At 36.6% G+C, this 16,089-nt stretch overlaps 3 protein-coding genes across 4 annotated transcripts; 2 read left to right on the top strand and 1 right to left on the bottom strand.

Annotated features, from left to right (window-relative positions):
* Positions 1 to 98: 98 nt before the first annotated feature.
* Positions 99 to 2,692, top strand: LOC106375863 (probable folate-biopterin transporter 9, chloroplastic). Of its 2 annotated transcripts, none has more exons than XM_013815871.3 (2): positions 99 to 739; positions 975 to 2,692. In XM_013815871.3, the coding sequence occupies exons 1-2, from the start codon at positions 259 to 261 to the stop codon at positions 2,102 to 2,104; spliced, it is 1,611 nt and encodes a 536-aa protein (XP_013671325.1). In that variant the 5' UTR covers positions 99 to 258; the 3' UTR covers positions 2,105 to 2,692. The 2 variants fall into 2 exon arrangements, with proteins under 2 accessions (XP_013671325.1, XP_022556241.1); XM_022700520.2 differs by having other exon boundaries at positions 689 to 743; positions 987 to 2,692.
* A 3,347-nt stretch (positions 2,693 to 6,039) lies between these two features.
* LOC106375862 (histone-lysine N-methyltransferase family member SUVH2) lies at positions 6,040 to 8,512 on the top strand. Its single transcript, XM_013815870.3, has 2 exons — positions 6,040 to 8,167; positions 8,292 to 8,512. The coding sequence occupies exon 1, from the start codon at positions 6,166 to 6,168 to the stop codon at positions 8,077 to 8,079; it is 1,914 nt and encodes a 637-aa protein (XP_013671324.2). The 5' UTR covers positions 6,040 to 6,165; the 3' UTR covers positions 8,080 to 8,167; positions 8,292 to 8,512.
* Positions 8,513 to 9,140: 628 nt separating this feature from the next.
* Positions 9,141 to 13,260, bottom strand: LOC106374408 (protein CHROMATIN REMODELING 35). Its single transcript, XM_048754984.1, has 5 exons — positions 12,079 to 13,260; positions 11,632 to 11,879; positions 11,398 to 11,553; positions 11,160 to 11,312; positions 9,141 to 11,086 (listed from the first exon to the last, which is right to left on the bottom strand). Exons 1-5 carry the CDS (start codon positions 12,125 to 12,127, stop codon positions 9,293 to 9,295), a joined length of 2,400 nt encoding a protein of 799 aa, XP_048610941.1. The 5' UTR covers positions 12,128 to 13,260; the 3' UTR covers positions 9,141 to 9,292.
* Between the last annotated feature and the right edge of the window lie 2,829 nt (positions 13,261 to 16,089).

Raw genomic sequence — 16,089 nt, forward strand, 5'->3', positions numbered from 1 at the left:
GACACGTGGCAGCGCGAGGAAAGCCGAATTTTCTAGCTGGATGCTGAGCTGGATAGCTTGGGAGAGATACAAACCCTTCTTTATATATAAAGATAGTATAATACAATGGTCGCCACATTATCTCTGTGGCTGATTTTCTTTCCTTCTTAAGAACCCACCCGTGAATCTCTCTCCTTTCTTCTCTCTGTTCCATCTCTTCATTATTTCCCACAGATTTTGAATCCCTCAGATCAAAAACAAGAGAAGCCTTAAGGAATCATGAACAATCCATTATTGTTATCCATCTCAAACCCAGTAAAGCTCTTGAAACCATCAACAATCCCCTACGGAAGAAGCCGAAACACCACCACTAACAAGAAACATCAGCATCAAAGCAGAACCCTTGTAGTAAATTCCAACACGAGATCAAGAACAACATTGACCAGTTGTAGTCTCTCGGTAGTTAGAGGGAGAAACAACAATGGTGGTGGGGGCTTTGCTGAAACGAAAGTGGGTAGAAGAGATCAAGGAAACGCGGTTTTGCTATGTGCTGTAGGGTATTGGGTTCAAGGGTCAAGGTGTTTCCCATGGCTTGCACTTAACTTTCACATGTCTCATTGCCTTAACCTCAAGCCATCGACGCTTCAGCTTGTGCAGTACACTGCTATTCTTCCCATGGTGGCTAAACCTCTCTATGGAGTCCTCTCAGATGTTCTGTACATCGGTGGTGCTCGTAGAGTTCCTTACATCTCCATTGGAGGTTAGTCACAAAGATTTTCTTGTCTAGAAAAAAAATCCTAGCTGGTCGAATATTTTTGTTGTAGCATGGCGGGTTCTGAGCATAGCCGGATGAAACTTTTGCATGTCCAAATCTTAAAAAACTATTACACATATAGCTCCCAAATTATTAAAATTAATTTAAAAATGTTTTTGCTCAATTTTTTTTTTTTTTTTTTTTTTTTAAATGTTTAAATCTCAGATCCTATTTGTCTCAGTGCTTTTGCAAGGTTTAGCATGGGGTTCATTAGCAATATTCCCCGGTTCTCGAGAAGCTCTTCCTTCACTTTTGGGACTTGCTTTGCTTAGTAACCTTGGAGCATCCATTGCTGAAGTTGCACAAGACGCATTAGTTGCTGAGTACGGTTTAAGATACCAAATGAATGGTCTTCAGTCCTATGCCCTCATGGCTTCAGCTGTTGGAGGAATCCTTGGAAACCTACTTGGTGGATATTGCTTGCTCAAGACACCTCCTAGAATCTTGTTCCTTGCTTTCACAGCTATCTTGTCTCTTCAGCTCACTGTTTCTCTGTCCTCCAGAGAAGAATCATTTGGCCTACCACGGATAAGAGAGACAAGTTTAAAGAAACAGTTTACAGATCTTATGGGAGTTATTCAGGGAGATGAAGTCTCTCAGCCATTAACTTGGATCATAGCTTCCATTGCAATGGTGCCTCCTCTCTCAGGATCAGTCTTCTGCTACCAAACTCAAGTTCTGAATCTTGATCCTTGGGTTATAGGAATGTCAAAGGTTATTGGACAGTTGATGCTTCTATGTTTAACCGTGGTTTACGATCGTTACTTGAAGAAGACGCTTCCCATGAGGCCACTGGTCCATATAGTCCAGCTCCTATATGCATTGTCATTACTCTTTGATTACATTTTGGTGAAGCAAATAAATGTAACGTTTGGAATCTCCAACAAGGCTTTTGTGCTTTGCTTTTCAAGTGTGGCTGAGATTCTTGCACAGTTCAAGATTCTTCCGTTTTCTGTCTTGCTAGCAAACATGTGCCCTGGAGGATGTGAAGGATCCATTACTTCTTTCTTAGCTTCAGCTCTGTGTTTGTCATCGATAGTTAGCGGGTTTGCTGGAGTTGGGATGGCTAATGCGATCGGTGTAACGTGTAATAACTACGCAAACTTGCCTGCAGGAATCTTGATGCAGTCTTTGACAGCTATGTTGCCTTTGTGGTTTATTCATTATGTTCCAATGTCAGAGAATGGGGTTGAGAGAGAAGGTAAGAGAGCTTTGAGTAAGAGAAGTAGGAGGAGTAGACGTGTAGGAAGAGTAGTTGGACAGGAGATTTTCGCTTACCGTCGAGAAAGAGATGCAGAAGCACAAACATAAACAAGAACCAGTCTCAGTTAGCTTGTAGTTCTTCAGCTCATAGATTGAGATCAGAAAATGAGATTTTGTGACCAAGAAGGATTAGGACAGATAGATAGTTTGGGTTTGGATACATGATCCTCTCTCTCAGTTAACAATCAAGACATGGATTCTTTTAGGTTCCTCTCACTGTTACATTCATGTCCTTAGGTTTGGATACATGATACTCTATTAAGAAGCATAAAATGTTTGAAAAGTGAGAACAACTCGGTCCAGCTTCTACAGACATTCCTGAAAAATTCCAACAACAGCAACACAAGAGACTGTTTCCAAGCTATATATTTACCAGATGCTCATCTGCAATGGGCGCGGTTGAGAGAATTCATTTCCAAGCTTAAGCATCTCATAAGACAATGAAGCAGCTTCCATGGACATTCCATCTGGCTCTATAGCCTAAGATGATAATGCTACAAGATACTCCTATTTTGTATCTTTCATTAACCGAGTGCTCCTTTCTGCTATTAGTTTTTTTTTTGAAAAATATTTTTATTTTGTTATATCGTTGTCTGGTTAGATCTTTACCGTAAAAGCTACAACTTAACTTCAGAAGATTGATCATTGCAGTTCAATCATTCATACAACTCACGAACAATTTAAAAGATAGAAAGAGCTTTGCTAATGTGTTTGTTACTGGAATCAACAAATCAATATGAGAGCACAGAGTTTTTCACGAATATCCACTCCTATTTGTTTCTTTGTCAGCGCATCTCCAAAAACACTCTATAATTTCAAATATAATTTTTTTTGTTCTACAAAAAGAAACTTCAAAACTTCAAATTTGAAGTTTCATATTTTTGTTTGCATTTTGGTCCCTACAATTACACATCACATTTATAATTCTTAAATATTTTCTCGTTTGATCCTTAAAATTTTGATATCTCATAAAAATTTCAGTTTTTTTTTTATAAATTTAATTTTTACACATAAAATTAAAGAAAAAATTATGATTAGATTTAAAATATTTTAAAACTAAATTTAGACAACAACAAATAAAAGAAACTTAAAACAAAAAAAAAAGCTTTTAAAAATTACATGAAATATAACTATTACACAAATTTAAATATTACAACAATCTTGATGGGTAAATTTGATCAGGAACCTCCACAATCTCGAAAATATTGTACAAACAAATTTTGTAACCGAAGATGGTTGTTGTTGTTTTGATGTCTTTTTGTAAGATTCTTTTTTATTCAGATCGAATGTAATCATTGAGTATTAATATCATCAATAGAAGTTAAGTATTTTTAGCAATATTTATTTTCTTCTTTTACTTTCTTTTTCAGATCTAATTTATTTACAAGTTTAAGATCTCCAGATTTCAACAATTTTTAGTTTGTAGTCTACAAACTAAAAATAAAAAAAGTCATTTTTACTTCAAAATGCATTAGTTGATCATATATGTATTACAAAAATAATTTTATGAAATAATGATATTTTTTTTGAAGTTTAATATTAACTATGTTATTTGTATTTAAAAGTTTAGTTTTAATTTAAATTTTTATTAATTAATATTGTTGTAGTATTTTTATACATGTGCTTAGTTATTTACAAAAGTTTTATGAATTTAAATTAATTATGACAAATAAAAAGACCATAGTATAAAATACATATAATTTTGAAGTTAAATTTGAAATTTTGTTTTTGGATAAGAACACATTTAAACTTCAAATATAGAATTTTGGAAACTTCGTAATAGAGTGTATTTTTGGAGATGCTCTTATAACTTCTGCCTCAGTCGATTTCACACAAATCCTTTCTCAAACTAGGACTTGTCAAAGTGGAGAATCCCCATGGCCTGCTAAACACTTTCATGGTCTCCAAGACAAAACAAATGTTTAACACTTTAATTTATCTTTATTTAAGGTTTTAAATATCTTGATTTAAACTTTTTATTAGTAGTATTTTTATAAGTTTTTTGATGGAAACAATTTTATATACATATGCAATATTTTTGGGTTTTTTTCAATTCAATTTATCAAAAAGATTTTAAACATTGTACACATATATGCTCATGTAGATGTAGATGTAGATGATACATCAGTTAATTTTGCTTACGAAGATACCATATATGTAATATTATTTTTAAAAATAAAAAAGTTGAGAGCAATTTTTTTATAGAAAATGTAAACGAATATATCTCTTATACAAGATTAAATTTTTAATTTTACTAAATAATGAAATTTATTAACATTTACTTTCCTAAAAATATATTTTTATAAAACAACTATTTTTTTATTTATTTTATTTTTAAAAAATATTGTACATGTGGCATTTTCGTCAGCAAAATTAGCTGGTATATCATCCACATCAGCAAAATTAGATGATACAACCGCTGATATAGCGACTTATATATGTTTTCGCCAAAAATTTAACATTATGTATGTTATTTAAATTATTCAAAAGTACATATATGTTTTTGCACGGTCATATAGTTCGGATATGAATTGATGGTTATGAAAAGACCATTTTCTCGTCTATATACAATATAAAAACATATCAAAATTAAAAAAAAAAACTAATTGCTAAATAAAAAGATCTTATTTTTATAACAGAATGTTGAATAGTTTATACTTCTAATTTAGATCTTATTGTATATAGGAGGTTTATTGAATCAAATATTCGAGTATATCCAAGATTCGAGTAAATCCAAGAAAATATGAGATTTGAGTAAATCTTACAAAAAATTTGTTACCATGTTTATGAGTTTTTGAAGAAATTTCAGAGTTTTTGTAGATTTTTTTTTTAAAATTTAAATATTTATTTAATATAATATTTTTCTTTTTAAAATTACCATAGCTCAATATTTTTATCGTTTTAAGAAACATATAAATATATAAAAAGAAATTGTATTTTCCCAAATATATGCTCATGTAGATGTAAATGATACGTCCGTTAATTTTGCTTATAAAGATACCACATATATGATATTATTTTAAAAATAAAAAATAAAAATAGTTGAGAGCAATTTTCTTTTATAGAAAATGTAAACGAATATATCTCTTCTACAAGATTAAATTTTTAATTTTACTAAATAATGAAATTTATAACATTTACATTTACTAAAATTATATTTTTATAAAACAACTATTTTTATTTATTTTATTTTTAAAAAAATATTTTTATTTATTTTATTTTTTAAAAAATATTGTACATGTGGCATTCTCGTCAACAAAATTAGCTGGCATATCATCCACATCAGCAAAATTAGATGATACGTTCGCTGATAAGGTGACTTATATATGATTTCGTCAAAAAGTTAACATTATGTATGTTATTTGAATGATTCAAAATTACATATATGTTTTTGCACGATCATATAAGTCGGATATGAATTAAACATATCGCGATATGTTGGTTATGAATAATGTCGTTTTCTCGTCTATATACAATATAAAAACATACCCAAAATTAAAAGATTAATTTCTAAATAAAAAGATCTTATTTTTAAAACAGAATGTTGAATAGTTTATACTTCTAATTTAGATCGTATTTTATATAGGAGGTTTATCGAATCAAAGATTCGAGTACATCCAAGATTCGAGTATATCCAAGAAGATATGAGATTTGAGTAAATCTTAAAAAAGATTTTGTTACAATGTTTATGTGTTTTTGAAGAAAATTTCAGAGTTTTGTAGAATTTTTTAAAATTTAAATATTTATTTACAATAATATTTTTATTTTTTAAATTACTATAGCTCGATATTTTTATCGTGTTATGAAACATATAAATATATATAAAAAAATTGATTTTTAAATAATTGTTTTTACTTATTTTTTCATTTCAAATAATTTGTTTATTTTTGAAGATAAATATGAAGTGATTTTTAAAAAACCCTTTTTAGAAAGTTTCAAATACCATAATAGAACATCCTCTCATATCCTTGAGCCTATAAATAAGATCTCCACAGTCTTTGAAAGCATTTCGAAATCATCAAAAACCCATAAATTCGGATCCGGATCCGGGTATTGGCCCAAAAAAGCCCAGGTGTACTTTCCGTTTCCGTCCCGCTTCATTTAGGAGAATGAATACTCCATTCGCATTTCCAGACCTTAACCGCTCGCCCCCCGCCGCCGCGATGATGTCACTGCCTCCGAGACTACACGTCAAGGCCGAACCAATTGACGATCCTACCCCTCCTCCTACTCTCACCCCCTCCGATATCTGCGCCGAATACTACAGCCTCTGCGAACGTGTCGCTTCCGCATTGGCAGAGCGAAACGCCGCCCCCCTCCTCTCCAAACCGGATTCCAATCCCCTCGCGATCGTCCCCGTACCGGACGAAAAACCCCGCCTCCACCCTCCTCCACCGATCCAAACCCCGCCGGGATCAGGAGACAGCGGCGCTCTCTCCTCCCGCCTCCCGCCGAAGTTCCAGAGACCGCAGGAGCTCGCGAGGGTCGCCTCCCTAGGGCGCGAAGACCATATACACCGCAGAGAGATCGTGAAACGGACTCGAGCGATCTACGACGCTCTCCGCCTCCATATAATCGCGGAGGAGATGCGGCTCCCCGGTCGGCGGCGTAAACCTAGAGCCGATTACAAGGCCTCGACTCTGATGAGGGAGCGCGGACTGTGGCTGAACCAGGACAAACACGTCGTGGGTTTGATTCCCGGCGTTGAGATTGGAGACATGTTTCTTTACCGTTTGGAGCTATGTGTGGTTGGCCTACACGGCCAGCCGCAAGCTGGGATTGATTATCTAACGGCTCACCGGAGCTCAAACGGTGAGCCTATAGCCACTAGCATTATCGTCTCAGGCGGTTACGAGGACGATGAGGATACAGGGGAGGTTCTTGTTTACTCAGGGCACGGTGGGCAGGACAAACTCCACAGGCAGTGTCAGCACCAGAGGCTGGAAAGTGGGAACCTTGCGATGGAGAGGAGTATGCATTACGGTATCGAAGTTAGGGTGATTCGTGGGTTTAAGTATGATAACGTCGTTAGCTCGAAGGTGTATGTGTACGATGGGTTGTATAGGATTGTAGAGTACTGGTTTGATGTTGGCAAGTCAGGGTTTGGGGTGTTTAAGTTTAAGTTAGTTAGGATCGAAGGACAGGGTGAGATGGGGAGTAGGAGGATGAAGTTTGCTCAAGCGCTTAGAACTAAGCCCTTGGCGGTTAGGCCTAATGGGTATATAACGTTTAACCTTTCTGGTGGTAAGGAGAATGTTCCGGTTTATCTGTATAACGACATTGATTTTGACCGTGAACCGGAGGGGTATGACTACTTAGCGATATCTGCCATCACTAATTTGATTTCTGCTCATGGAGGGGCTAACCGGGGTTGTGAGTGTAAGTACTCCTGCGGTAATGATTGTTTTTGCGCGAGGAGGAATGGCGGTGAGCTTCCTTATGATGGCGACGGGACGCTGTTGAAGGGTAAGCCTGTGGTGTTTGAGTGTGGGGCTTTGTGTGCGTGTGGTCCGAGCTGTAAGAACCGTGTGACGCAGAAAGGGTTGAGTAAGAGGCTGGAGGTTTTCAGATCCAGGGAAACTGGTTGGGGTGTTAGGACATTGGATTTCATTCAAGCCGGGGCCTTCATCTGTGAGTATGCTGGGGTGGTTCTCACAAGAGAGCAAGCCAAGATTGTATCAATGAATGGGGATCCTCTTCTCTATCCGGGTCGGTTCACAAAGAAATGGAGTAGTTTGGGTGATTTATCTCAGGTTTACCCGGAGTATGTTCAGCCGAGTTATCCTTCTCTTCCGCAGATTGACTTTGCAATGGATGTGTCGAAGTTAAGAAACGTGGCTTCTTACATTAGTCACAGCAAAGAATCAAATGTGATGGCGCAGTTTGTATTACATGACCATAGTAACTTGATGTACCCTCGGGTCATGCTTTTTGCCCTGGAGAATATCTCTCCGTTAACCGAGCTAAGCCTGGACTATGGGTTGGACGATAAGCTGGAAGAGCGGCTCGCCATCTGTAATTGAGTTGTTGTTTCCATAGTTTGTTTCTGTACTCTTTTTTTTGTATTTGTATCTTACAAAGATAGCCTCCCTTGATGCTTTTTTGTTGGAGGTAATTTCTCAAATTAATGTTATTGTCACATTTCTTATCATTTTAGCTTTGTTTATATTGCCAAATTATGACTGTCTTTGGAGTTTTAATGTATTCTCTTGCTCCTATGGCATGAATGATGCAGATGTTGTGGCTTCCCTTCTTTCTGCGATGTATGCAAGGCAAGAACAGGATGGCCTATCCGTCTATTTTTTGGGGTAAAACCTTCTCTTTTGTCAGTTTGCACCTTTTTGTATGTGTCTTTGGCGTTCATATGATATGATGGAGCAGCTTAAGTTGATTTAGAAAGAAAGAACATTCTGTAAAAGAATTTTTGTATAAAAAGCTTTTGAGTTTGTTTCTTCAGTTCTTCCTTTATCGTTTGGCTTCATCTCATCTGATCTTTTGAGTGTTGTCATTTTCTGAGCTGTATGGTCACACTCACAGTCGTATGAATATGGTTTCATATTCAGGACCAAAGCTTTCAGTGGACATTCTGTCCTTACATTAAGATTTGTCTATGATGATTTTAAACATTACTGATTGGTTGATTTGAGTGACTGCTTAATACTCTGAATCAATCAGAGCATTGTATAAGTCTCAGAGTTAAATGTTGCTCTGCGTTTGCCTCTCATATACTCTGTTTCTTGTCTTCCAAACACACCACCTGATGCATTTCTCTGGAGATCAACAACACGGAGATGTCGTTGTTGATTCTTGACAGATTAATGGTCTCTCTTTGTTTGATTGTTCAAGTAAACCGAAGTGTGTTTCTCTTCTGGTTCTGTCAATTTATGTTTTCGTAAATTCAACCAGAAGAACTATGTCAGAATTCAACCAGAAGAACTATGTCAAGCCAATTTAGACTTAAGACTACATTTTGGTTTACATTTAACCGGGTATACAAGAACTGGTACCAACCAGATTGTTATACAGTGTATTTGGTAAAGAGTCTCCACCTACTGAAACATGATTTGATTTAATTAGAATGCGATTTAGTCAAATTAAAACTTTGAAACTAAAATAACAACGTTCAGCTCACAAACCCAAAAGAGAATTCAGATTAAAATAAAATTCTACTCTGATTTTACCCAAAAATCAGAAACCGGTTAAAACCGGTTAGACTCGGTTATCAAACTGATTACTTCACCTAGTATATAAACTCTTGATATCTTCTTTCATCTTAGTCGTCTCAAGAAACACATCACCAGACTGATCAACATCCACGCCCCTAAACCCAAACTCATCTCTCCCTCCTCCACACCCAACGTTCCACTCAAACCACATCTTAGACATCATCTCCTTCCTCGAACACGTCTCATAGCTCTCCTCCTCCGGCGAATCCGCAGCCACAAGCCTGTACGCATACACTCTCCTCTTCTGCCCCGGCCTATAAGCTCTAGCCACAGCCTGCTGAGTCACCGAAGGGTTTAGATGAACGTCGAGAATCAGCACCCTAGACGCACCCACCAATGAGATCCCTTCTCCACATGCTTTGATCGATCCGAAAAACACTCTAGCGTCCGGAGAGGTGTTGAACCTCTCCATGGACATCTCTCTCTCCCCGCTGCTCGAGTCGCCTGTGATGGTGAACATCTCTTTCCCCACCCTCCATCTTTTCGTCAGGGTCATGAGCCTCTCGAGAGTCTTGAGAGGGATGATGTAATGGCTGAACACCAACAGCTTCTCACCCGTTGACTCGCAGAGAGACACAAGGTTGAGGAAGAACTTCATCTTGGCGCCGTCTTTAACGTTAATCTTCTTCAGCAAGGTATCTAGCTTCTTCAGCAAGTTATCAGCGAAACCTTTTTCTCCGTTCGAAGGGTTTGCCTCCAAGAAGGCTTTAAGCTTCGGGTGTATGTACAAAGCAGCACCGAGAGAGATCTGCTTGAACAAATCCATCTCCCTAAGGCCTTTGATTTCATCTCTCTGAAGCGGGCTCAAGTTGAGCATCACAGTGAACTCACTAAGCCCTGGAAGCAATCCCTTGAAGTCCGCTTTGTGATAATGCAAGACGTGACGTGTCATCTCGCGCAGATCCTTAATCATACTCGCTTTAGCTGAACTCTCTCTACTCAGTGTAAGCTCCACCGCAGCGAAGAAAGTGTTTTCAATACTACTCTGGTTCATATGTTTGCCGCTAGGTATCTCCGCCTTGCTCATGATGCGAGAAACAATCTCTCGGTGACGCTTCAAGAACTTGGGACGGACTAGGTTTAAAATGTTAAACACTTCCTCAACGTTGTTCTGAAACAATGTCCCCGTGAGAACCACTTTCCTACGAGTCTTGACGCGTGCAAGGGAGATAAGCAAGTTCGTCTCCTTATTCCTCGACGTGTGTCCTTCGTCGAGGATAAGCAGCGTCGGCTTCTCGAGGAGAATACGTTTACAATCTTCTGACACTTCATCATCTATGTTAATGCTATCATCGCATATGATCTTTGCGAACTGTTGGTAACCGAGAAAGAGTATGCTTCTCTCTTCAACCCATTCTCTCAACACCTTTAGTTGTTGTCTTCTTGATTCGGCTTTGACGCTGTAGAGATCATAGAGAGGGATGTCCTCCACCGCCCATTTAGTGAACTCTCTCTTCCAAGACTCTATGATACCCTTTGGGAGGACTATGAGCGGTTTGGCTTGCGGATCCATGGCCATGAAGCTTTGGAGGAAGCTGATGAGGAGGAATGTTTTGCCTGAGCCCGGCGCGTGTGCTAGGATGCATCCGCCTGGCTCGTTTGATGCGAGGTTGTTGCATAGGAACTTGAAGCCTTCGATTTGGTGGGGTCTCATCTCGTTGTCGTGCCTTGGGTGGATGAACATCTTGTCTCCTAAGATGTTGTTGGGATGAGAAGAAGAGTGGTGGGTTTCTGTGAAGTCCATCCTCGTTGTTTCTGTGTCTTCTTCTTGTTCGCGTGTGTAAGTTCTTCTTGATCTCTTGGGCTATATGACGGAAGAAAGTTAGATTTTAAAGTTGTAAAGATTTGTCAGTTTTATCAGAGTGATGATCACTAACCTTGTAGTAGACAACTTCGATGATGCTTTCGATTGGTGTTTTGATGAGTCCACAAACACGGCAGACTTCTCCAACGTCATCCTTGTAGATGAAGGAGTGCTCGCAGTCTTCGATTTGTTTGGGATCGTTGTCTTGTACATTCTCTACCGTTACCTAACAATATGCAAACAAAAAAAGAGCTGAAAACGCTAAGAAATGCATATAGAAACTGTTGGTCAATGTACAAGAAGTAACCAACTTTAGATGATTCTTGAGCAAATGCCATCTGCCTCCAAAGTTCTGCTTCTTCTTCTTCTTCTCCTACTCCATACAGATGAGTTCCATTGTCATCATCTGTAGGAGTCTTGGATGAATCCTCCTCGTTATAACTTTCAGATCCTGAGCAACCTCCAATCTTCACAACACATATATTCAGAGTTAGAATCACAAAAGAGTTAAACTTTAAAACATTCATTTATGCAATAAAGCTTACAGTTACTGATTCTTGAGACAACACATCATCTGGTTTTTCCTTCTTCTGTCTAGTTTCTGTCTCTTCCACTGAGACAGAACCGTTCAAGAGTTTCCTTTTGAGCTCACAAAGCCTCTTCACATCATCAGCAAGCCAACCGTATTTGCTCTCTTCAAACCCATCAAGTAGATCCGGTAGAAAGAACGGGTCAGGACGCTTGGCGAGTTCTGACTGGCTAATCCTCTTGCTCTCCGACCTCAAAATCCAAGCTGTGTTTCACCAGTTAAACAAAAAATCAGACATGAATCCATCAAACAAACCCAATAAAGATACGAATTTTATGTCAAAGTTTACAATCAGGAGGAACCGAAACCATGTGGGTGGGTGTAAGAAGAATCAAAACCCATTGTTGTTCAACAAAAAGGGTCACAAGCAAAAGAGAGTGTAAGTGTGTGTGTATATACGTACGCAAGTTCCTCGCCGTTGAGAATGGTAGAGACTGATCAGTACCCACCATTGTGTGTTGTGAAAGACCTCAAGATGCAAGCTTTGAGTAGAAAGTAGATAGATTTCAAGTAACAAGGACTAAAAGATTAGAGTTTTTCAAATGTTAAAGGTTGAAGCTTTTTAAATTTTGGTTTCCCATAATAGAAGTTAGTATGGGGTGGCAATGGAGAGAGAGAAGGAGAAAGCAGACGAACGTTTTGGGGGAGGAGGAGGTAGATAAAAGACAAAGGAGTATCTACGTGTAGCAGAGTCTTTATTAAACTTGCTCTCCACTCCGAACAGTGTGCACGCGTTCTATTGTTTGTAATTGTGTAACATTTCCAAAATGTAAACAATATTTCAAACCTTTGTGGAGCTTAATCACAGAATGTGGTTAGTAATGTGTTTTGCCTTGTCTCAGGTCTCCATTGTTTTTTTTTAGTTTAACACTGTTTTATGTGTGTTGCGTTTACATATTGCATGCAAAACAAAGTTTCTTTTTTTAAAGAAATGAAGGTTATTAAAAATACTTTAAATAAACCTTTCAATAGTTTTTTGCAAAGTTTTGTCTGGTCTTTTCCTAAAAACAAAGCGTTTTTATGAATTTATCTATGATTTATTCACGTTTATTTCGGTGTAAGATAACTTTTTGTGTATATTTGTGTCGCTGATGCGAATCAATTTATTTGGATTAGAAATTTGAAATTTATTGAGATAAAGTGAGTTTATAATTAAAGAGATAAATTTTATTTACCCTAACTAAACCAGTTACGTATATTTGTATTATTTAGTTATTACATCCGAATAAATACCGGAAAAAATGTGGTGTAGTAGGTTTTTCGTAGAGATCTAGTTGGTTGGTTGATTGGTTGATTGGTTGATTGGTTCAATGCTTCATTGTCATGATTTGGGATATGAATTGTATTTCTTGCGTGAGTGTCAGTTTACCATCATTAGTGTATATCTCTGCTTCTTATAGAATGACGTATACCATTTGTTGGATTAAATTATATAATAAGGTAACGGCTACAGTACAGAATAGGGTAGGCGATCGGAAACCGATTCGGATCTATTCGGGTTTTGGATTTTCGGGGTCAAAGATTTCAGCTCCATTCGGGTATTTCTAAATTTTGGTTTGGGTTCGGTTCAAATCTTTATGGGTTCAGGTTGGGTTCGGGTTCGGGTTCGGGTAGGGATAACCCATTTAAATTATTTAAAAAAATTTAAATTCATTATATACTTTAAAAACTCAAAATTTATAAACAAAATAATATATTACATAAAAATTTGAATAAAATATGTCAAAATACCTATACTTGACATATAAATTGATTTGGTTTGAATATTTGGATAGAGAATCAATAGATATTTCAAGTATTTTTTATGTTTTGAGTATATTTTAACGATTTTAGACATTTTTTTTTGACTATTTGTATATATTTTCAAATATTTTGGACAACTTAAAAGTATCATATATATTTTGGATGTTTTTAATATACATTAAACCTAAGAATAATTAATATATTTAGGTATATAAATCTATTTCAGATACATTCAGGTATGCGAAATACTTTGGTTCGGATCAGGTTCGGTTTCAGTTCTCTAGATACCAAAATTTTGAATCCGTTCGGATATTTAATCAATTTTAGTTTGGGTTTGGTACTACTTTTTCAGATCGGGTTCGGTTTGGTTCTTCGGAATTCGGGTTTTTTGCCTAGCCCTAGTACAGACACACAAAACATAGGTAAATATTTTAAAGGTCATCTCTATCTCTAGTCCAACTCCAAAACAATAATTTAGTGTAATTTTGACACAAAAATCTTCTCCACCCAACAATAAAAATCACACCATTTTAGTACAACAATATAATTTCACACAAAATTTAGTGTGACACTATTCATCACACTAAAACACTATTTATCCCACTAAAATACTATTCGCTTAATTTAGTAATAAAATAGACAATTAAATAAATGACAAATAAAAACATAAATACATATAAAATTAGAAAATAGTTTTTAGTGTGAAGATGTTATGGTTGGAGAAGAATTTTTTTTAGTGTTAAAATTACACTAAAATAGTGTGGTTTTGACACTAAAATAGTGTTAATTTCTGAATTTCTGGCCAGAATTCTTTTCCTTTTCGGGACCATCATATCATTATAGTGTGAATATAATCTTATCACAAAGAGGTAGAAAACTTTTTTTTCCTGGAAATTGAACTCCATATTAAGTTCGATACTTAGAACAAGAAGGCATGTTCACTTCTCCATCATTGGCAACGCATATAAATATGATCTCTTTTAGAGTCAATGTTAAGTTGCACTGTTGATGGTATGGTATGGATTTGAAGGTTAATATCCAGGACACAGTTAGAGAGAGTTACATTGAGGGACACTTTCTCAGTTTTTCTATCGCTAAAAGACACATTACAAACTTAGCACACTTTTAACTGCCAGCTGTTTATTTTCGGACAAAAGTAACCCTGATATTGTCTAGAGAGGAGTGTATTGGTTTTAAAGAAACAACCGAAACACTTTCTCTCTCTTTGTAACTAAATTTCTTTTTAGTTACAATAATTGACAAAGGGGTGAATTTAAAAAATAGGTATATGGGATGAAGAGAATCGTTTTTGGTCGTTTGATCTGATCTAAAGAAAAAAAGTCTAACAGCTGCGGAAAGTCTATGAAAGTTTTTGGTGGATGGTGCAATTAATAAGGATATGACTGTGGTGAAAGTAGCAGAAGACAAAGGTTTTCATCTTTTTTCCTAGAAAAGCTTGAAATTGTGTTGAGAGATACGGTGAAAGAGAAGTTGAGCAGAGTTGGCAAAAACTCCGTCGAGCGTTTTGTGATTCCGTTTGAAATCTTCTTTGCGAAGGTAGCAACGTATGTTGGTTCATTTTAATTTAATAAAAGATGGTTTCATCTATTTCATTATTCTTATGTTATTGTTGGAAGTAATGATTTGGTTATTTGTGGTTCCGATGGGAAACTGGGAGTTCGTGGTGGACAAGAAGAAGATTGGATTGTCTCAAAGTGTGTTGTGGATGGCACTCTCGTGGTTCGTGTGATTGTTGTGGTGGTCGGGTGTGTGGTGTGGATGGGACTCTCGTGGTTAGCGGGAATGTTGTTGTGGTTGTGAGTATTGCGGTCAAGGCTCTGGTGTTCAGTGGGTTATATGAATGCTGATGTTTGGGTTTTCAATGATGTGACTATTGCAAACATTTGGAGGACCATTTCTGCTAGTTGTTCGTCGGAGGAGATTCAAATAGATTCAGGGATCATGGTCTTCTGTTTACCGAACACATGAGCTTTAACTTCTTCCACAGGATCGATTTATCTTTACTCTTTTTTTGCTACACTAAAACCTTCCGCTGTTTTACATGAAAAAACACACACATGAAGTTTGCAAGCTTCGTTAGAATAAAAAAGTATATGAACAAAATCTAATTGTATAATATGGAGTTATGGGTTTGAAGTTTTGTTAATTTAGTTTAGCGGCTTTAACCTTTTCTAGTAGAGAATTTATAACAATTAGAAACCAATCAAACAAACAAATTACATACATATACCACTTGTATAACTAAATAAAAATCTGTAGATGTGGTTATGGTGGATACATAATTGGTGGAAGTGCAATAAACTTGCGGTGAATTTGAGTTTTTGTTGCTACTCTCTTCGTGGAAAAGGATTTTGGCAAATATAAGATATCGTGTACAAAATACAATGGACAACATCACATGGACATATACCATTTGTTTCAGAAAGCATATTACCATAGGTAACACAAAAGAATCAAGATCAACACATGAACCAAACTCCAACAAAAGTGATCGGTTCCTTCTTCATTTTTATCGGCAAATTCAAATCTCAACCCGAGCTTCTTCATCTTCTTTGTTTTATCCTCCTTATCTCCTAAAATTCTTCTTCTTCTTCTTCGATGTAATTGTCTTCCTCTGTCATATTCTCTTTTGGTGGAGGCATTGTTGCAG

This window comes from Brassica napus, chromosome C4 (genome assembly GCF_020379485.1).
Source record: "Brassica napus cultivar Da-Ae chromosome C4, Da-Ae, whole genome shotgun sequence".
Taxonomy (NCBI): domain Eukaryota; kingdom Viridiplantae; phylum Streptophyta; class Magnoliopsida; order Brassicales; family Brassicaceae; genus Brassica; species Brassica napus.

Coding starts and splice junctions, on each gene's coding strand:
- LOC106375863 (XM_013815871.3), top strand. CDS start 259: ATGAACAATCCATTATTGTTATCCATCTCAAACCCAGTAAAGCTCTTG. Junction 740..974: donor TCCTTACATCTCCATTGGAG/GTTAGTCACAAA, acceptor TATTTGTCTCAG/TGCTTTTGCAAGGTTTAGCA.
- LOC106375862 (XM_013815870.3), top strand. CDS start 6,166: ATGAATACTCCATTCGCATTTCCAGACCTTAACCGCTCGCCCCCCGCC.
- LOC106374408 (XM_048754984.1), bottom strand. CDS start 12,127: ATGGTGGGTACTGATCAGTCTCTACCATTCTCAACGGCGAGGAACTTG. Junction 11,880..12,078: donor CTCAACGGCGAGGAACTTGC/GTACGTATATAC, acceptor GGTGAAACACAG/CTTGGATTTTGAGGTCGGAG. Junction 11,554..11,631: donor TGTCTCAAGAATCAGTAACT/GTAAGCTTTATT, acceptor TGTGTTGTGAAG/ATTGGAGGTTGCTCAGGATC.